The sequence below is a fragment of the Cynocephalus volans genome, chromosome 1, assembly GCF_027409185.1.
Source record: "Cynocephalus volans isolate mCynVol1 chromosome 1, mCynVol1.pri, whole genome shotgun sequence".
Lineage (NCBI taxonomy): Eukaryota > Metazoa > Chordata > Mammalia > Dermoptera > Cynocephalidae > Cynocephalus > Cynocephalus volans.
The window spans coordinates 41,843,036-41,864,828 of record NC_084460.1 but is presented as its reverse complement, the minus strand read 5'-3'; the positions used below and the strand labels follow the sequence as shown (position 1 = coordinate 41,864,828).

General features: G+C 44.9%; 1 protein-coding gene across 1 annotated transcript; it reads left to right on the top strand.

The window, feature by feature from the left end:
- Positions 1–18,572: 18,572 nt before the first annotated feature.
- TP53RK (TP53 regulating kinase) lies at positions 18,573–21,517 on the top strand. The gene is made up of 2 exons (XM_063111951.1): positions 18,573–18,919; positions 20,931–21,517. Exons 1-2 carry the CDS (start codon positions 18,640–18,642, stop codon positions 21,407–21,409), a joined length of 759 nt encoding a protein of 252 aa, XP_062968021.1. The 5' UTR covers positions 18,573–18,639; the 3' UTR covers positions 21,410–21,517.
- Positions 21,518–21,793: the final 276 nt, after the last annotated feature.

Genomic DNA, 21,793 nt, shown 5'->3' with positions numbered 1-21,793 from the left:
CTCACATACAAAATACAATCATTCTATCCCAACAGTTCCAAAAGTCTTAGCTTGCTCCAGCACCAACTTAAAAGTCCAAAGTCCAAAGTCTCATCTGAGACCAAAAACAAAAGTCCTTCCAGCTGTGAACCTGAAAAACAAAACCAAACTTATCTACTGCCAAGATACAATGGTGGAACAGGCACTGGGCATACATTCCCATTCCAAAAGGGAGGAATAGGCCAGAAGAAAAGAAAAACGGGCCCCAAACAAGTCTGAAACCCAGCAGGGCAGACATTATGTCTTAAAGCTCAAAAATAATGTTCTTTGACTCCAAGTCCTGCATCCTGGGCACAATTGGACATCTGGGCCCCCAAAGCATCAGGCAGCCTTTTTCCCACAGCTCTGCCAGAAACAGACCACTAGGCCACGCTGGTGTCTGTGGCTTTTCCAGGCCTGCGTTGCACATTACCAGTGGCCCCGAAATTCTGGGGTCCTGGTGGCAGCCCTGCTGCCTTGGCTCTACTAGACATTTCCCTGGTGGGGGCTCTGACCCTACTTTCCTGCTTGGCATTGGTCTAGTAGATTTCCTCTGGAGTGGCTCCACCCCTGCAGCAGGTCTCTGCCTGGGACCCCAGACTTTTCCATACATACTTTGAGATCTGGGTGGAGGCTCCCAAGCCTTCCTACCTCTGGCATTCTGTAAGCCTGCAGACCTAACACCATATGGATACCTCCAAGACTTCCAGCTTGTATTTTCAAAAGATGCAGGTCCAGCCACACCTGGGACCAATTTAGCCACAGCTGAAGCAGCCAAAGCAGCTGGGGTGCTGGTGCTGGAAGCAACTTCTCGAGGTGGCCCTGGGCAGTGAGCCCATGGAGGGTGCCTCGGGACTGTTCCCCAAGACCATTCTGTCTCCCTAGGCCTTTGGGACTGAAATGGAAGGGTTGGCCCCAGAGGCTTCTGCAATGCCTTCAGGGCCCTTTTCTCCTTCTCTTGATAATCCCTTTCCTTTGTACTAATCTTCTGAGCTAATGGTCACCAGGCTGCACCATTGCATGCTCTCTGCTCTTCTACCACATGGCCAGGCTGCAAATTTTCCAAATCTTTACGCTCTGCTCCCTTTTTAAATTCTGGCTTTACATCATACCTTTTCTGCCATAACTCAGCATAGGCTGTTAGAAATAACCATGCAGCTTCCTTAATGCTTTGCTGCTTGGAAATTTCTTCTGCCAGATACTCTGGTTCACAAGTCTTAAGTCCCACCTTCCACAAAGTCCAAGGGCATGGACACAATGCTGCCAAATTCCTTGCTATGGAATAGCAAGGGTGATCTTTGTCCCAATTCCTGATAAGTTCCTCATTTCTATCTGAGACCTCATCATCCACATGGTCTTTACTGTCTACGTTTCTATCAACATTCTGGTCACAGCCATTTAACCAGTCTCTAAAATCTTCCAAACTTTCCCTCATCTTTTTCTCTTCTTCTAAGTCCTCCAAACTTCTCCAACATTTGCCCATTACCCAGTTCCTGAAAGAAGTGAGCCAAGATGCCGGGTACCATTCAAGCTTTATTAAAGAAAGAAATCTGCCGCGCTGTGCTCAGAGTGGCAGGCAGCCCAGGGCCACCCTGAAAAGGGGACAGCACCAGGCATTGGGGTGGTAGAGCTTATATAGTGCGCCAAGGGCTGGCTGATACCATCAAAGAGGGTCATTATGCTAATATGGATCAGGGTAGAGAACTGCATCCTTGCAGAAGCAAAATGCGTTTCAGTTTAAGTCAGAAGGCTTCTCATAAAGGGAAGCGGGGAGGGGAGGGGAGGAAGTGGGCAGTGCCATTTTATACTTGGGCTTGTCTAAAGTGGTGCTGGTTATGCTGCAGATCTATTAGTTCCAAAGCTGCATTCACATTTTCAAGTATCTGTATAGCAACACCCCACTCCTCGGTACCAATTTTCTGTTTTAGTCCGTTTTGTGTTGCTATAACAGAATTACCTGAAACGGGGTAATTTATAAAGAAGAGAGCGTTATTTGGCTTACGATTCTGGGACAGCTGCATCTGGCATGGGCCTCAGGCTGCTTCTACTTATGGCAGAAAGTGGCAGGCAGCCGGTGGGTACAAGCAGATCACATGGTGAGAGGAAGCAAGAGAGAGAGAGAAGAGGTGCCAGGGTCCTATAAACAACAAGCTGTTGTGGGAACTAATAGAGTGAGAACTCACTCATTACTCCTCCCTTCCTCAGGGAGAGCATTAATCCATTCATGAGGGATCTGCCCCCCTGACTCAGTCAGTTTCCAACACTGCCACATTGGAGATCAAATTTCCACATGCGGGCTGAGCCCGTGGCGCACTCGGTAGCGTGCTGCGCTAGCAGCGCGGCGACGCTCCCGCCGCCGCGGGTTCAGATCCTATATAAGGATGATCGGTGCACTCCCTGGCTGAGCGCCGGTCACCGGAAAAAAAAAAAAAAAAAAAAAATTTCCACATGAGTTTTGGAGGGGACAATACATCCAAACTCCATCAGGTCACATCCCCCACTCCTGCCTAAAACCCTTCTTCAGCTTCCCATGTCATTTGGAATAAAATCCATACTTCTCACCTACAGAGCCCTGCATGATCTGACCCCCTGTTCACCTCTGTGATATCCCTTTGAACCCTCTCCCCTTGCCCACTGTGCCCCAGCCACAGGCCTGGACCATGCCAGCTCACTCCCGCCCCAGGGCCTTTGCACCTGCTGTTCCTGCCACCTGGAAAATCTTCCCCCAGATCCCATCAAGGCCCTCTTCTGAGTAAGGTCTCAGCTCCAGTGCTTCCTACCCCGGGAGGCCCACCCTGCCCACCTACCTAGGATCCTCATCCCTCCGCATTCACACCACCTCATTTCATGTGTCCCACAGCACCCCTCCTCTCTCTGACAGGACTCGTTTATCCAGCTCCTCAACCAGAATGTCAGCTCCATGAGAGCAGATTGTTGTCTATTTTGTCCACTGCTGAATCCTCAAGCCCTACACCTACACATAGTAGGTGCTCACTAAAGAATGACCTAATGACCCATTGAGCCTTCTGAATCCAGAGAGAAAAGTAGAAACCTCAGTCCTGTGTGGCAACAAAGAAATCCCTTACTCTCTTCCCCCTGCCCCAGTTCTGTATCGGCATCTCCTGCTCTGTCTCCCCTCCACTGAATCACGCTGAGAGCAGGGGGGTTGTCTGTTTTGTGCAGGGCGGTATCCCCAGGCCCAGAACAGTGGCGAGCGGACAACAGCGCTCAGCGACTTGATTCATGACTTTGATTCCTAGAGGGCCCGAGAGAGCATTCATAGGAGCGTTCATATCGAGGAAGGAGCGCTCTTGAGCGACTTTTCCCGGGCAGAAAGGCGGATGGAAGGAAGCGCGTCAAGCCCGTTGCCAGCCCCAGCCAGGCCTGCTGTCCGGGCGGCATCCGGCTGGCGGGTCGGGGCGCTGCGGGGGAGGGCGGAGGGGCGCGCTTTCACCGGCTCGCGGGGACCGTGTGGACACCCCGGAGGTGGCCGGGCACCCGGTGGCAAAGCCCGATCGGGACTTACCCATGGCGAGCGGGACTCCGCGGCGTGCTGGGGGCACTAGGGGACCGGGCGCGCAGTCCCCGGGCCGCGCGATAAACTTTCCGTCCCGCCTCCGGCCTCTGTCCCTCCCTCCCCACCCTACCGCAGCGCAGCCGCCGCCTCCGCCACGTCGGCCAGCCCAGGCCCGGGTGCCTGGAGGCGTGACGGAGGGGACCTGAGGACCTCCTCGGCCTGTCCGGTTTTCCCGCCCGTCGTCATCTCCGGGGGACCCCCGTTCGCTGTCCCCCACCGGTAATCTTCCCCTGGGGCAGGCCGGTCCCCTGGCCTCTTCGCAGGAGGAAATTCCCCAGTCACCGCGGTCCGCTCGTGTCTGGCCTCCCCAGCGTGTGTACACAAGCGCGTCCACACTGACGGAGACACGCAGGCACACACACTTGAGCCGCTCGGACACTCTCCCGTGCATGCGCCATCCTTCCTTACACACCTAGGTTTGAGCACCCACCATGTGCCAGGCACTGTGCTAGGCTTGGGGTGGGCTGGAGAAAAGAGAAGGGCGTTTTGTTCTTATGGAGTTTCCATTCCAGTGGAGAAGATGAAAAATGAATAACGGAAGGAGCCCGAGAAATGCAGAGCCAGCTAGTGACAAAGGCTACGCAGAGAACTGAAGGAGGGTGACATGTTAGGCAGGCGGAGGTTGCTGCTTTATCTGGTCGGTCTGAGGAGGGGATATTTGAGCTGAGACCTGACATTCCAGGCAGAGGGAACAGCAAAGGCCAAGGCCCAGAGGTAGGAACAAGCTCGGGGGGTACAAAGAAGAACAGAAGTGAAGCCAGAGTATCTGGAGCATAAGAGTAGACAGGGAAAGGGGGCCCACGGAGGGGCTGGCAAGGGCCGGATCTCTTAGGGCCTTGGGAGGCCAGGGTCAGACTGTGGGTTTTATCTCAATTGACATGAGAAAGAACTGGGAGTTCTAACAGGTTAGAGGAGCAAGGATGGGAACAGGGAAACTACTTGGGAGGCTGTTGCAAGGTGAGAGATGCAGTTGGTTTGGGCTCAGGTGATAGTGGGCATGGAGGAAAATAGGCACACCAAAGATAAACTCAGGAAGGATTTACAGACTGGAAGACAAGTGCGCGGAGCTGGGAAAGGAGCCTAGGGTTCTGTTTTGGCCCTGTGATGTTTAAGGTACGCATTAGGCATCCATGTGGAAATAGGTGGGCAGTTGGATACCATCATTCTGGCATGGAGAAGAGCCCAAGGAGTTCTCTTGGCCATTGCCACATGACAATTCCTCCTCCATCTGTGAATATCTGGAATTATCAACAGGAGACCTGTACAGCAAGGCCTGGGCCGATCCCTTCCTTTGAGATCATCTATAGAAGTTATATGATGGGAAAGGGCATGGTGTTCTTGGTCTCTATGGCTCGCATTAAATTGTGAAGATGTTTGCATGCTTGCATGTCCTATCTCTTCCAGAGAATAGAGAATCCCACCTCATTTGTCACTCCCAAAGGAGAAAGGACAAGTTTTAATTGAATGGTGTGGGAGGCATCTTCAAAAATGGCTCCCAATGATCCCTGCCTCCTGGTATTCATGCCCTAGGGTCATCCCCTTCCCTTGAAGGTGACTCCCTAGTGACTCACTTCTAATAAATAGAATACAAGCAAAGTGGTGGATGTCATTGTAGAGATTAGGTTATAAAAGATGGTGATCTGTCTTGCTCATGGTCTCCTGATCTCTCATTTGCTCTGATGAAGCCACCGCCATGTTGTGAGCTGCCTGATGGAGAGGCCCACATGGCAAGAATCTATTGAATCACATGGCTCATGCCTCCAGGCAATAGCTAGTGAGAAATTAAGGCCCTTAGATCAACAGGATTTAAGAACTAAATCCTGCCAACAAGCTTGTGATGAGCTTCCAAGTGAATCTTTCCCAAGCCCAGCCTGGAGAAGACTAGAATCCCGGCTGACATCTTGATTTCAACCTTGCAAGAAACTCTGAGCTCTTGCTGAGAACTCAGCTATGCTCTATTCTTGATCCTAGAAACTGTGCAATAAGGTTTGTTGCTTTAAGCCACTAAATTTTAGGGTAATTTGTCATAGAGTGACAAATAACTAACACAGATTTCATTATTGTTGTTAATGATCTTGATCAAAAAAAGATAATAAATACTAAATAAAAAATTTTTAAAAAAGAGAGATGGATCCAAAGGAGGAAGTAGAGACTAGGTTATGTCTATCTACATAGACACTGGGGGGCTTATCTGCCCTTCCTAAGACTTGTGGGACCTTAAATGTCTCCTTGGAACCTTAAACCATCAGAAGCTGAGAAATCACTGAGGGAAATATTTGACTTTTACTTACAGTGATGTGAAGGGACTTTGCTGAAAAACTCTTCTGACTGACATCTGTCTATGAGAGTTGTGAAACTCTCATTTACTATAAAAAGAGCCTGTTCATTAATTTGGGATCTGTCATAGAAAAAGGAATCGCTCCAATCCAAAAATCCCTCTTAAAAAGCCACTTTACTGAACTTCCTTTTGTAGATAGCCTTGGAACCCAGGTTGATTTTCTAAGGAGTGACATAGTCAGAATTCAGCATTGCCAGATAAAATACAGGATGCTCAGTTAAATGGTGAATTTCAGATAAACCACACGGGACACACTTTTACTAAAAAATTATTGGGTGTTTATCTGAAATTCACATTTAACTGGGCATGTTATTTGTTATAGTTGTTGTTGCTAAATCTGGCAACCTTACAAGAATTGTATCATTCTGGCACCTACAGGGAAGATGGATCAGAGGAGGCAGGAGGGAGGCAGAGATCCAGAAGGAGGCTCCAGCTGTGAATCCTATAGCAGGGAGTGGGGATTAAACCCAGTTGGTAGCAACTTTGAAGTTTAGCAGGAGTGAGGAGAGGAGGGCATGATGGAGATTGGATCAGGGCTGAGAAAGGGGGTATAAACTAGACAGTTATAGTTGGTTTTGTAACTGGATAATACTTTGAGATCTTAATTACTGTTTTTCTCTATCTTCTCTTTTACCATTCGTAACCTCCTCCCAGACTTCCCTATATCCCCTTTTTTTGCTGAATTTCTGTTTGTTGCACTTATCACCATCTGACACACTATATATCTTTTTAAATAAAAAACAAAAATTGAACTCTTTATTAAAAATGGCAATATATGGCTCATTAGAGAACACCATATGTTTAAAATAATACATATTTGGAACAAGACTTAAAGAAAAAGAAATCTAGTTACATTTTGGTATCTTTCTAGATCAACTTTGATTTCTTTATTTCTTCATTTTAAAAAAGCTTTATTGAAGTATAATTGGCATACAATAAGCTGCATGTATTTAAATTGATAAATTTTATGTATGTATGCACTTGTGAAACCATCATCACAATCAAGATAAGGAACGTACCTGTCATCCCTAACACACTATATATCTTACTTACTTGCTTGTTTATTGTGTCTTCCCAGCTAAATTGAAGCTCCATGAGTGGAATTAAAAAAAAAACAAAACTCTTTTATTCTCTTCTGTAACCCCAGTGGTGTGGTTTAGGATAAATATCTAGAACTATGCCTAACACACAGTAGCTGCTAATAATAATTGTTGAAGGATTTTACCTTCCTCTTGTTCACACAAGCAGCCAGCTTACAAGACTTTCTTGGTTTGTTCCCCAAAGTCTAACCTTAAGAAATAACTTAAATCAGAGGCTGCAAATTCAAATGCCTACAGGGCTCACACAGGTGTTATGAATGAGGGAAGTGAGCTGGGCGTAAGACAATGCAGAGTGGTGAGGACTGTGGCAAACTGAAGGCTGTACGTCCAGTGGAGGAATCAGCAAACTACAGCCAGTTGCCTGTTTTGTCTATAAAGTTTTATTGGAACATAGCCAAGCCCATTCATTTGCATTTGTCCAAGGTTGCTTTTGCACTACAACAGCAGAGTTGAATATCTGTAACAGAGATGCTGGTATGGTCTGCAAAGCCTAAAATATTTACTATCTGGACCTTTACAGAAAAAGTTTGACAACCACTAGTCTAGACTAATGGTGGCAGCTGGGGTGGAACTCAGCAGATTGCTGCCAGGTAAGAATATGGGCCAGTGCTAACAGGTCTTCCATTATGGGGATATGAACTATCCTGATTTTTTTAATGAAGGCAAGTAAATGTTATTTTTTAAAAACAAAAGTGTTGGCAAAATCATTTTACAAACTGTATACAACCCAGAGGTCTCCATATCCATATCAGTGGATGGGACACCAGTAACCTTGGCAAAGTTTCCCATGTATTCCAAGCACTGCCCAGAAGGAGCAGAGAGTTTCTAATCCTGCCTGAGCCATTGGAAAGGGTGATGATGTGCCAGATAGTTTCCCTTTGCCCCCTCAATATTTGTAATACTTAGCTGTTGCCACAAAGTTGCTGCATAACAAATATGCAACAACCAAAACAACCTCACCAAACCTTAGGGGCATTTAACAATATTTACTTATTTCTCAGGATCTGTGGCATTCTCTCACATAGGTGCAGTTTGGCTGGCTATCTTTTTTGTCTGTAAATTGTCTTGGCTCCATATGTCTCTCATCCTGGCAGTTAGGATAATTTAAGTTGCAAGTGATGGAACCCTAACTCAAAACAGCTTAAGCAAAAAAGAAGTATACTGGTTCACAAAGATAAAAAAATCAACTTCAGGCATGGCTGGATACAGACTCAAAGGATATCATCGGAACTCTCTAATTCTCTCTTTGCTTCTTTTATCTGGGGTTCTGATAGAGTTTGGATGTGTCGTCCCCCAAAAACTCATGCAGAAATCTGATCCCCAATGTGACAGTGTTGGAAGCTGTTTGAGTCATGGGGGCGGATCTCTCACGAATGAATTAATGCTCTCCCTGGGGGATGGGGGGCCTGAGTGAGATCTCACTCTATTAGTTCCCACAAGGGCTGGTTATTTAAAAGACCCTGGCACCCCACCCCCTTGCTTCCTCTCACCATGTGATCTTCTTATACCTGCCAGCTGCCTGACGCTTTCCACCATAAGTAGAAGCAGCCTGAGGCCTGCACTAGATGTAGCTGTCTCAGAATCCTAAGCCAAATAAATCTCTGTTCTTTATAAATTACCCAGTCTCAGGTATTTCTGTTATAGCAACACAAAAATAGACTTAATACAGGTTCCCTCTCAGGCAGATTTACATGGCAGCCCCAGATTCATATTCTCACAGTTTGGTTCCCTAAGCAGAAAGAGAGCTTCTCTGTCCAAAGAATTCTCTCCACAGTCTCAGAACTGAGTCTGATTGGCCAGGCCTGGGATACATATGCATCTGTAAACCAGTGCTACAGTTGAAAGCTGGTAAGATATGCTGATGAATCAGGTCTGATTCACATGAGAAGTAGCTTATTTATTTGTTCATTTTTACATTCAATTATTAATTCAACAACTACCTGTTGAGCACTTACTGTATACTAGGAACTCTTCTAAGAGCTGGGGATATAGAAATGACCAAAACAGAGAAAACCCCTTGTTTCCATGGAGCTTATATTCTCATGGAGGGAGAAAGACAGCAAAAGATAAACAGGTAAAATGTGTAGCATTTCAGACAATGATAAATAATATGAAGGAAAATAAAGCAGTGAAGGAGGATCAAGGTTTCAATGAGAGTGGCAGTATTGCAGCTTCTACTAGGGTGCTTTAGAGAAGGTCTCGATGAGAAGGTGACACTTGAGTAAAGACCAAAAGGTGAAGGAATGAGCATACAGATAGCTGTGGGACCAGCAATCTGGGCAGAGGGAATAGTACATGAGAGAGCCCTGAGGCAGGAGTGTGTGGTGTGTCTGAAGAAGAGCAAGGAGGCCAGGATGACTGGAGTGGAGTGAGCGAGGGGCAGGAGGTAAAAGCAGAAGGTGCAGAGGTGAGAAGGGCCTCATAGGATGTGGTCAAGGCCATGGCACCCAGGTCTTCTGCCTCCCAGTGCAGCAGTCTCTGCTCCTCTCCAAACAGCCTCCTGTGTATAACTGTCCTTCCCCTCATTCCTGTTGCTCAAGAAAGGCAAAAGCTCTACCATTACCCTCCCGGAGGGATTACATTGTCCCTTCTGGCTCCCCAATGTTGGGCTTGAGCTGCCACAAAGAGTCTCTTAATCTATGCTCTGCCTGCTCCTCCGTTACTGAATGCTACTCAAAACAATCCCAAGTGTGTCACCTATTTGGGTAGCACTTTATTTTGCGAAATCTTCACATTATTGATCAAATTTGAGTTCTGTAAGAATCCATTAAGCCAGTATAATTAATCCTGTTTTACAGCTGAGGAAACTGAGGCTCAGGAAGGTCAAATGCTAAATCAGGTTTCTTACCCTCAGCACTATTGACATTTTGCACCAAATAATTCATTGTCATAGAGGCTGTTCTGTGCATTGTAGGATGATTAGCAGCATCACTGGCTTCTACCCACTAGATGGCAACTCTTCACCCCCTTCCCACATTGCCAAATGTTCCTTGGGAGGCAAAATTACCCCCATTTGAGAATCACTGAGTTAAATGGATACATATAGCATAGTGGTTATGAACATAAGCAGAGGTACTGTGTGCAATTTCTTGGAAGTACCCTTAAAGCTAGCCAGAATGTAGTCATGATTGATGAAGCTCCTGCAGTCATTTTGCACCATTATACCTTGAGAATAGAAACTTAATCCAGCAGAGCAACACCACAGCAGGAACCTGGGTTCCTACGGCTCTGATGCACCACTCCAGACCTGGACTCACTACCTCTATACTTCAAAGGTAAACTGCTAGATTGTTTCAGTTCTTAACATATTATCCCATTGCACTCATCTGATGAGAAACCTAATGTTCTCCTGGTGTTCCTGGAGATAGATTCTAGAGGTAGGGTGCAGTGGGTGAGGGAGGGAGGGCTGACATTTCTCCTAATCACCTCTTGCTTTTCCCCCCACTCTTTCCCAATTCTGTATCCTATCTTCTAATCTTAATTCCTGTAACAGCTGAACCTTTTTTCTTCTTACTTCTTTCAGGTCATGCACTAAGGAGAGGTGTGTGGTTATATTTATTGCACGTTTGCAGTAATGGAGGGCTGTTATCACCCCGAATGGTGCCAGGAGCTACTTTTAATTAAAAATCCAACATTACAATCCCCCAAATCCTAGCATTGTTTTCTTCCCACAATAGGAAATTCTGGCCTGCCAACCTGTAGCAGGTGTTTCCTAGTCTTGCCTGCCTGGCATTCATTTTCCCTTTTCCTAGTAAGAACACCCTGATTTTTCTTTAGGGAGCCACACCTCCCCCACTCTCATTCCATGTGAATTCCATTGGGGCTGCCCGTGCCCTGCCCTTTCCTTCCTAGTGTGGACACGTGACCCAGATCTGGCCAGTCAGTATTTTCTGTTGCTTTGGCTACAGTGATTGGCTCAGATATAGTCATGTGACCCAAGACAGATCAATGAGAATTGATCCTGGGACTTTTGCTACAACTGTTGGGGGAAAAAAAGGTATAGTAGGCAGAATAACAATGCCCAAAGATGTCCATGTTCTAATCTCTGGAATCTGTAAATATATTAAGTTACATGGCAAAGAGGGATTAAAGTTGCAGATTGGATTAGAGTTGATAATTAGCTGACTTTGAGATGGGGAGATTATCCTGAATTATTCAGGTGGGACTAATGTAATCACAAAGGTCGTTAAAAGTAGAAGAGGAAGGCAGGAGAGAGAGCTAGGGCAATGGCTGCCTGAGAAGGACTTTGGGGCCAGATGTTACTGGCCTTGAAGATGGAGGAAGGGGACATGAGCCAAGGAATGCCGGTGGCCTCTTGACTCTAGAAAAAGCAGGAAAGCAGATTCTCCCCTAAAGCCCCCAGAAAGAGACAGCCCAGCCGATACCTTACTCTTGCCCTTGTGAGACCCATTTCTGACTTGTGATCTCCAGAGTAGTAAGATTGATAAATGTTGTTTAAGCCACTAAGTATGTGGTAATTTGTTTCAGCAGCAATGAGAAACTGATACAGAAGGGTCTGACCTATCTGCTGAGGTTGCTAAGCTGGCAGATGGAGAACTCGCCGTGAGAAGGCGAGACTTCCAGGGATAAAGCCGTCAAAGAAGAAAGCGGTGTCGAGAGGCAGCCAGATACAAATTCAGATGACGTTGTGTGAACCCCTGGCTCCAGCTGCATCTGAAATAAATTCCTTCCTGGGTTTAAACTTGCTTCTGTCACTTGCTACCCCTATGGTCATGAATAATGCTCCCCAATCGGGAGACATTGTCAGTGCTATGCTTACCGCACTCTGCCCTAACCACTGTAGTGCACACTGGCTGACTGTCGATGTTGGCTTCAGGATCTGGGGCTCTCTCTGGCCCTGCTCTGCTGCCCTGTGGCAGGTCAGAAGAACAGAGGAAGAAGTGATGCCCCTTGGGAAAAAACCCTCAATGACTGCCAGAAGTTGGTGTGTAAGTGTCCAGCCCCCTGCTCCTTGGGTCTGGGACATGAGTTCTCTAACTGGCTCCTGTTCCCCACCAGGATTGAGCTCCAGTTGCCCAGAGTGGAAACGAGCTTGCCAACTCACTTTTCACTGGCTGCCTTCCTGTCCTGACCTTACTCCTTTCTTGGTATTCCTGGGATGACAGCCCAAATAAACTACTTCACTTGAGTCTTGTTTCACTATCTGCTTTTGGGGGTACCCAAATGAAGAGTTTTACTCTTCCCACCCTTAATCTGCAGCTTATCACTTTCTTCTTGTGTTCTCTCACTGCCTTTGGAGACCTAATTTCCCCCTCACTAGGCAGTCTTCCACTTTCCAAATCATCTCACTTTCTTATTCAGAGCCTCTTGGATCTCCACCCCTACCTCAAAGTAACTTGTACAGTAAACAAACCTTGGTAAACAAAAATCTGTCTACTCATTCACCCTTTGGCAATCAAAAAAAAAAAAAAAAGAAACAATATTTGAATACAGTTTTATTTATCATGAGCACATGCTCAGGCAAGGTTACCTTTCCTCTCCAGGGTGATGCATTGGAAAACAGACAAGCTTCTTGCCTAGCTGATAGCTAGTAGGGCAGAGAGACATTAATCAAATAGTCACATGACAAACAAAAAAGGGAATCTGTGACGGTGATAAAGAGGAGAGGTTTGCAGGGACATAGCAGCTTATAAAAGTTGGATTTCCCATCCTCTGAGAGATCAGCAAGGGTTTCTCTGAGCAAGTGACAGTTGAGCTGAGAACGGAAGGTTGCCTATATGGATCTAGGTAACAAAGGGAGAGAAGAGAACTTCTGGCAGGGAAAATAGCAGGTGCAAAGGCCCTGTGGCAAGAGAGCATGGCAAAAGACTGAGAGAAGGTAAATGTGTCTGAAGAGCAGAGAACAAGGGGGAGTTTGGTGGGAGATGAGTCTGGAAGAGGGTGAGGAAGTCCCATACAGGATCTTGTGGACCGAATTAAAAATTGGCTCTTTATCCTAAGCACAGTGGGGAGACATTAAAAGGTTTTAAACTGAGTTTCCTACCATAGAAGCCAGAACCAGCCTGAACATAGCAAGCCTGGGTCTTGTAAATATGTTTGCACAGTAGGTTTCTAACAAAGGGATTCAGATGGATTTGGCAACCATAGAGATGGCTATGTGGACACTAACAATTATGATAATGAAGCCACAAACCTGAGAAACTGGAAATTATAAACAGAATTGATTCTGGGCGAGCTTTGAGTAGTCTGGGCTGATGAAGGGTGCTGAAAGCCACATTATGCTAACATAAAGGGGCTGATGTTTGAAAAGATGACCTGCTGTATATATGAATAAAACTAGGGACTGCAGAGCCAAGGGCGCTGGTGTCATAGCAACCCTTAGGCCAAAAGATCTTTCTCCAGTATTTCAAACAGGGCCCCAGTGACTGGGGGAAGGAAAATGAACATATAAAAAGTTTCTGCTATCCACCAGGCACCCATCATCAAAATCTTATTTAATTTTAATAAGCACTTGCAAAGTAGAACTAATTATCCCCATTCTGAAGATGATGACACAGGAACTCAGAGAAATGATACTGGGTTGCTATGTTGTACAATGTGACAGGCACTTGTGGCTGCCTCCCCAGTAGTTATGCCCGGCTCCCTTGTTCTTTGCTTGTAGAGCACATCTTCATCTACAGAGGCTGAAAATGCCAGATCCTCACTTTTCCAGCTTCCTCTGCAGCTAAGACAAAGAAACACCGGCCAACTGTGGCCAGTGTCCTGCTGGGGAAATCTAATGGAGGAAGAGGGACTTCCAACAAAGGGTTTTCTCCCCAATTGACAAGTGTACAGGAAGTAGTGCCTCCTTTGTTTAGCCAGATGGTTTTGTGTCTTATATGATGTGTGGAACTTTGGTGGCCATCTTTTGACCATAAAATGACAAGTGTAAGGACCAAAACAACATGCTGAGGCTGGTAGAGCAGATAGATGGAAAGATCCTGGGTCCTCGATATCATAAAGTGGCTGAATGACACCTGGGAGCACCTACCTCTTGAAATTTTGTGAAATAAACTTATTGTTTATGCTAATTAAGCTAATGAGGTGACTAATCTGTTAGTTGCAGGCTAAAATATCAAAACTGTGGCAGAACCTGCTAATTTTCCCTCAATATCATACCTCCCATACCTCCTTTTAGTAATTATCCCCCAACGTTTTGGCTGAGTCCATGGCTGCCCTGCTAGAGAATACGTTTCCCAGCTTCCTTCGCAGCTCCATGGGCCATGTGACTGAATTCTGGCCAATAGGAGGTGAGTGGAAGTGATGTGTGTAACTTTAGGTCAAGTTGTTAGCTGCCTGCTCTCTAGTTCCTGGCCCTCATCCCCCTTCTTGCTGAGTGGAGAGGGTGACAAGTGGAATAGACTAAGAGAAGCAAACAAGGGATTCAGGGTGACAGAACTGAACTGTTATATAAGAGAGAAACAAACATCTCTCAGATTTAAGCCACTATTTTAGGTTACTTTGTTACAGCAGCTTATCCTGTCCCCTAACTAATACAGTAATCAAAACACATAACCATTCAGTGGTGGTATAAGTCAGGGTTCTTGCTGCAAGCCACACAAAAGATAGGGTAAAGGAAGGGCTTCTATAGTAGGAGAAAGACACCACAGGACAGCACACAATGGGGGAAGCTCCCCCCAATAGTGGTTAGATGCTGGGAGTCTAATCATAATAGCTACCATATTAGGCACTCCATTCATAATAATAGCTTCCATTTCTGAAGTGATTATCATGTGCCTGGCATAGTTTGATGTGTTTAATCTCTAGTTACCCATTTAATCTTCACCAAACCCCTACAAGATGGATATTATTTCATAGATAAGAAAACTAAGGCACAGAGAGGTTAAATAACTTGATTTTTCTCAAGCATGCCAAGCACACTTCTGCCCTTGGGCCTTTGTACTTATTAGTCCCTCTGTCTGGAATGATCTTCCCCTTAGGAATCCATTCACAGGGCTCAAATGCCACCTTTTCATTGAAGCCTTCTCAACCACTACTTAAAATTGTACCACTTCCCTGCCACCTCCCATCCACTCTGATACTCATAGGGTGATCATCTAATGTATGATCCAAATTCAGATGCTTCTGAGAGTAAAAAGGGGGCACTATCAATAATTATGCTAGGGCAACAGACAGCAACTGGGGCTGGCCCTGGCAAGCCCAATACATGTCTTCCTACCCATTTCCATTCCCTGCTTTATGAAGGTACTTTTAGAAGTTCATGGAAAAATAGAATTAAAAGATAATATGAATCTTTCCATGAACATTTTGAAGACCCCTTGTATTTTTCTCCATAGCACCTATTATACCCTGTCAACGACATCTTTTCCTTATTCATTTTTTTGTTTGTTTATCATCTGCTTCTACCTACTAGAATATAAACTCCATGAAGGTAGGAATTATTCTCTCTCTTTTTTTAACTGCTGGGTACCCAGGGCTTAGTACAATGTTTGGCATATAATAGTTACTCAATAAATATCTGTTAAAAGAATATGTGAATCAATGAATGAATGAGCATCTGATGCTGACAGGAAGTAAGGAAGAGACTACAGGGTTTCCTTCAGGCTCAGAAAGGGCTCACAGCTGAAGAGTGGAAGCCTCCCACCTTCATCCACCACTGTTTGGCTAATCTACACAGAGCCCACTGCCCATTTGCAGCCAGAGATGGAAGCTTCAAAGGGCCATGCTTGGTGCAGTCACCCCAGCCTTGCAGCACCTACCTTCCAGCAAGAAGAGTCTTTTGGGACCAGGCCACTGCCCCTGCGCTTTCAGCTCCCAGCCTGTTCTCAGTGCCACCCTGCTTCAGCCACATGGAGCTGCTTGTCCTTCTGTGCTGTGTCTGTTCTCTCTGCCTGGAACCTGAGCACCCTCTCACCCTCTGGTTGAGCCTCTGAAACCTGGGAAGCTCAATGAGGGCAAAGATAAGATATTAATTTGACTGAAGTATAAATAGGCACAAACTTTGGGAGCACAGTTTGTCTGATGCATCAAATTCCAAAGTGCTCATCTCCTACAACCCAGCAATATCAGTTGTAGGAAGATGTTCTCAGAAACACCCATGCACGTATGCAAAGAAGCCTGGATAAGCCTGCTCACTGCAGCATAGTTTGTAAGAGAAAACAAACAAAAAAGACAAAACAAAATTGCAGCAGAATAAACATTATTAAAATGTCAATACTATCCAAAGTGATCTACAGATTCAATGCAATCCCTATCAAAATTCCAATGACATTTTCCACACAAATAGAAAAAAATTCTAAAATTTATATGGAACAACAAAATACCATGAATAGCCAAAGTAATCTTTAGAAAAAAACAAAAGACCAAAAACAAACAGAAAAGACAAAGCTGGAGGCATCACACTATCTGACTTCAAAATATGCTACAAAGCTATAGTAATCAAAACAGCATAGAACAGACACACAGACTACTGGAACACAATAGAGATCCCAGAAATAAATCTCTGCATTTACGATCAATTAAGTTTCAACAAATGTGCCAAGAACACACAATGGGGAAATGACAGTCTTTTCAATAAACGGTGTTGGGACAATTGAATATCCACATGAAAGAATGAAATTAGACCTGTAGGTCACACCATATACAAAAATCAGCTCAAAATGAATTAGAGACTTAAATGTAAGAACTGAAACTGTAAAACTATTAAAAGAAAACATATGGGGAAAACTCCATGACATTGGTCTGGGCAATGATATTTTTAATATGACCCCTAAAACACAAGTAACAAAATAGCAAAAACAGAAAAATAGGAAAATGGGATTACACCAAACTAAAAAACTTCTGCTTAGCAAAGGAAACATCAACAGAGTGAAGAGACAACTTATGAGTGGGAGATAATATTTGCAAACCATGTATCTGATAAAGGGTTCACAAAATATATAAGGAACTCAAACAACTCAATAGTGAGAAAGCAAATAACCCAAATGAAAAATGGGATCTGAATAGACATTTCTCAAAAAAAGACATTCAAATGGCCAAGAAGTATATGAAAAAATGCTCAACGTCACTAATCATCAGAGAAATGCAAATTAAAACCACAACGAGATATCACCTCACACCTATTAGAATGGCTAGTATCAAAAAGACAAAAGACAACACGTGTTGGTGAGAATTTGGAGAAAATGGAATACTTGCACACTGTTGGTGGAAATGTAAGTTACTACAGCCATTATGGAAAACAGTATGGAGGTTCTCAAAAAATTAAAAATAGAACTACCATATGATCTAGCAATCTCACTACAGGGAATATATTCGAAAGAAATGAAATCAGTATTTTGAAGAGATATCTGCATTCCCAGGTTCATTGCAGCATTTTTCACAATAACTAAGATATGAAATGAACCTGTGTCCACCAATGCATAAATGAATAAAAATGTGGTATATGTACTGAACAGAATATTATTCAGCCTCAAGAAAGAAAGAAATCCTGTCATTTGGGACAACATGGATAAACCTGGAGGACATTAAGTGAAATTAGCCAAGCACCGAAAGATGAATACCACATGATCTCACTTACATGTGGAATGTAAAAATGTTGAATTCGAAGAAGCAGAGAGTACAACGGCGGTTACTAGGGGCTGGTAATAGTAAATAATGCACTTTCCTGAAAACAAAACAAACAAAAAAACCCTGGAAACAACTGTTTAGCTACAAGGAACTGTTTGTGTGACCAGGGAAAAGAATTTGGTAGCTTTGTATATACCGAAATGGAAAATTGTCCAAGATAAATTGCTTAGGGGAAAAAAGCAAGTTGCACAACAATGCTCAGTACGATTTCATTTATGTTGGGAAAAAACCTAAAACTATTTGTGCGTGTGTAAAAAAATCTGGAAAGAAAGTTTATACAATGGCAGCGGTGGCGTAGATTGGTGAGGGGCAACGGCAGTCGTTGATTTCTGTGTGTGCAAAATTCTGCATTGTAAGAATTCGTTACAGCCCGTATTAGCTTTGTAATGAAACGGAAACAGAAAATTTAATTACTCCCAATTCATCTTAGGTTTTGTGTCTGGAAAACTTTTCGCCCTCTCTGAACCTCGCTTTTCTGTCAGAGGGTTTTCATCACTTAACTTTACGACTCCTGATTGCTCTCCATGAATGGTAGTTATTATTATCCTAGCATTTACGACGATGTCGGAAGCATGGTTCATAGTCTGCTTGCCCGCCCGACTCTGACTAGTGTGAGTCCCTTTTGGGGGAATTCCGGAGTCAGGGATGAGGAGTTCCAAAAAGAGACTACTGGGAGGTGCAGTTTTCCAGAAAAGAGCAAAGAGCAAAGACGTTTCTCTCTAGACGTGCCGAAGCTTTCCGGAGAGAGCCGAGGAGTGGGGAAGAGCTGCTTACCGAGAATTGCCGAGCGTTTGCGGAGATAGCCGAAGGGTGGGAGGCGGGGTCACAAGAGTCGTTCCCGAGGGCCACCGAAGGCCTCGAAAAGAGCCGAGACGTTGGGAGGCGGAACCACTCCCTCAGGGCGGAAGTGTCGGGGGTGTAGGCGTCCGAGTGCGAGGATTTCCGGAGCGAACGGAAGCATTTCCGGCAGTTTGTGGAAAAAGCGGAGAGGCTCCCAGCGGTGGCCCCGGGGCGCAGTCATGGCGGCGGCCGCTGTTACGGCTGAGAACAGCGAAGAATCCGCTCCGGAGGCCGAGGCTCTGGTCGCGGCCCGGGAGCGCAGCAGCCGCTTCTTGAGCGGCCTGGAGCTGCTGAAGCAGGGCGCCGAGGCGCGCGTGTTCCGCGGGCGCTTCCAGGGCCGCGCGGCCGTGGTGAAGCACCGCTTCCCCAAGGGCTACCGGCACCCGGCGCTGGAGGCGCGGCTGGGCCGGCGGCGGACGGTGCAGGAGGCCCGGGCGCTGCTGCGCTGCCGCCGAGCAGGTGAGGCGAACTCGGCTCCGGGGCCAGGGCGGCGGCGGGTGAGGGACTCTCCAACGCTGCGTGCCTCCATTTGCCTCGGTTTTTCTGTTAGCAAATATCATATTTTCATCTCTTAATTTATTAAATCTTAAGAAGCCACGTGGCTTTGCAGCGACTGGTAGTTGTCCTCGAGCTATTCCACCTGGTTCAGATCTCTACTGCTCAACGTTGATCATGTTACTTAACCTCCTTGAGCCTCGGTTTCCACTTTTGTACCGTTTCAATTTTCGATCATTATCTTTTCTGTCACTAGTTTTAAGAAGCAGGTGTACTTGCCCTGAAGCCAGGGTCCCTGGGTTCAAATACTAACAGCTTTCAACAGGTTATTTAACTTCTCAGCTTCAATTTCCTCACCTGTAAAACGTCAGTCATAGTAGCAATATCCATCTCGAAGGGATGTTATTAACATTAGACGAGGCATGTATGCCACATAATATGTTTGAATGTATGCCAGGCACATAGCAGTGAATAAATGTTAGATTTCATTAAATCGTTTATTTTTGCATAAAAACGGTATTGTGCACCATCACCATAAACCTTTTCCTCAGGTGAGAAGGTGAAACTCGGAGAGGGGAAGTAACTTGCCCAAGGTTGCACATGTTGAACTAAAAAGAAACTGATGCCAAAACATATAAAGCGTAGGGTTTGTTGTGCCAATATGATGGTTGCAACTGGGGAAACGCATAGATCACCTCACCCTGAGAGATGTTCTCCAAAGGGGACCAGCAGAGCTTAGCATTTTGTAATCACAAGAAAGGGGGAGAATCAAAGATAGAGAAGATGACAACCTCCCCTCCCACCCCACTTTGTTACATCAGTTTTTCTATTGGCTAGGACACATTTACAAATTTTGAATTGTTACTAGTTTACATCCTACATGCAGGAATCTAGGGTAAGGATTACAAGAAGCATTCTAGGGTATTTTGTTATTTTTTCTGTGCCTGTATGTCTGGAAATGGTCTTATGATAACGTTTTCAAGGACACATGGATGTGACTACTGACTTATCTTAGATTTCCCAAGGCACTACACTTTAGCAGACTTGGTCAGAGCAGATTTTTTTGTTGTCACACAGCTAGTAAGTAGCCCAGCCAGGGCCTCAGCGTGTATCCCTCTGACTCAGAAGCACAGGCTTTTTGTTTTTCACACTTCTTGACTGTCTTTCATTTTTAGGCAGGGACTATGCACTAGGACATTTTTAGGTGCTGGGAAATCTGGAGGAAGATTTCTAGCTAACAAGCAGACACATTGCTGCCCTTGCAGAGAACTGATGAAGTTATTTGTTTGTTCATATTTTCTGTTTTTACCCTCTCTATGATGTAAGTTCCATTAAGCAGGGATCGTGGCTGCCTTGTTTACTGCCGCATCCCCATTGAAAAGTCTTCAGTTTCTAGAAAAGTGTCCTGAGCATGGTTCACGTTCAGTAAAGATTCATTGACTGAGTTGATTGGCGGTATTGTTCTCTCATTATAGTAGCAGAAGCTGAAAGCTTGGAGAAGTTAATTTAACTTTAAGGTTACACAACTAATAAGGAAGGGAGCCAAGATTTGAACTCCATTCTTTCTGACTACAAAGATGAATCTGTAAACCATCACATTGCTTGGCCTCCTGTTTGGTCCTTGTCAGGTAGAAACTGCTCTTACTGGCTGTGCTGCTCCTTCTGGCTCTTTGTTTTGTTTTTTAGGGACTAAGTATGACAAATGAAGTCCAATCATAAAGGGTGGTTTGGGAAAGGAGGAGGAAGCTTTGGCACTCCTAAACTTAGCTGTGGGATGTCTCAGGCATAGTCTTGCAGGGCATGAGCAAGAGAAACTTGCTGATGAGTTAAGTTGTACCGTTGTCTGCAGCATTTCTAAGTCTTTTTCCCAAAATAAGTAAATGTAGACTGAAAAACTGGCTCAGTCTTTGGAAGCTAAACTTATCATTTTATAAAAAAGAATCCAACCCAATAACCACATATGTCTTGATTGCAGGGATATCTGCCCCAGTTGTCTTTTTTGTGGACTATGCTTCCAACTGTTTATATATGGAAGAAATTGAAGGCTCAGTGACTGTTCGGGATTATATTCAATCCACTATGGAGGCTGAAAAAACTCCCCAAAGTCTCTTCAGCTTAGCCAAGACAATTGGGCAGGTGTTGGCTCGAATGCACGATGAAGACCTCATTCATGGTGATCTCACCACCTCCAACATGCTACTGAAACCCCCCCTGCAACAGCTGAACATCGTACTCATAGACTTTGGGCTGAGTTTCGTTTCAGCACTTCCAGAAGATAAGGGAGTAGACCTCTACGTTCTGGAGAAAGCCTTCCTCAGTACCCATCCCAACACTGAGACTGTGTTTGAAGCCTTTTTGAAGAGCTACTCCACCTCCTCCAAAAAAGCCAGACCAGTGCTAAAAAAATTAGATGAAGTGCGCTTGAGAGGAAGAAAGAGGTCCATGGTTGGGTAGAAGAATGTGTGTAAAAACCACACAGTTAGGTGTTTTTTTCAAAGTAAATTTGAAGAAATGCTATAGATATGAGATTAGACCTAAATAAAAGTGTTGAGATACTTTTAAGTGGTGTCTGTGATTATGCTCAAGTGTCATCGTCATCTGCAGTTCCCTGTTCTGAAGAGCTTACTATATACATAAGACATGTTCTAGGTTTAAAATAAATCTAGGCCAGGCTTTCTCCCAAATTATGACGTATATACCTCATGTACATAGGCATTGAACCACACAATGAGAACATTCTCTTTTCAGTCCTTCTGGTGAGCAAGTCTGAATTGGTGATAGTTTATGTTTTTATTAGCCCTCTAACCCAGTGTTATTTGTGTACATGATGTATTTGTC

Excerpts from the sequence above, each read along its gene's own strand:
- TP53RK (XM_063111951.1), top strand. The coding sequence starts at position 18,640 with ATGGCGGCGGCCGCTGTTACGGCTGAGAACAGCGAAGAATCCGCTCCG. Across the intron at positions 18,920-20,930 it reads GCTGCGCTGCCGCCGAGCAG|GGATATCTGCCCCAGTTGTC; the intron begins GTGAGGCGAACT and ends TCTTGATTGCAG.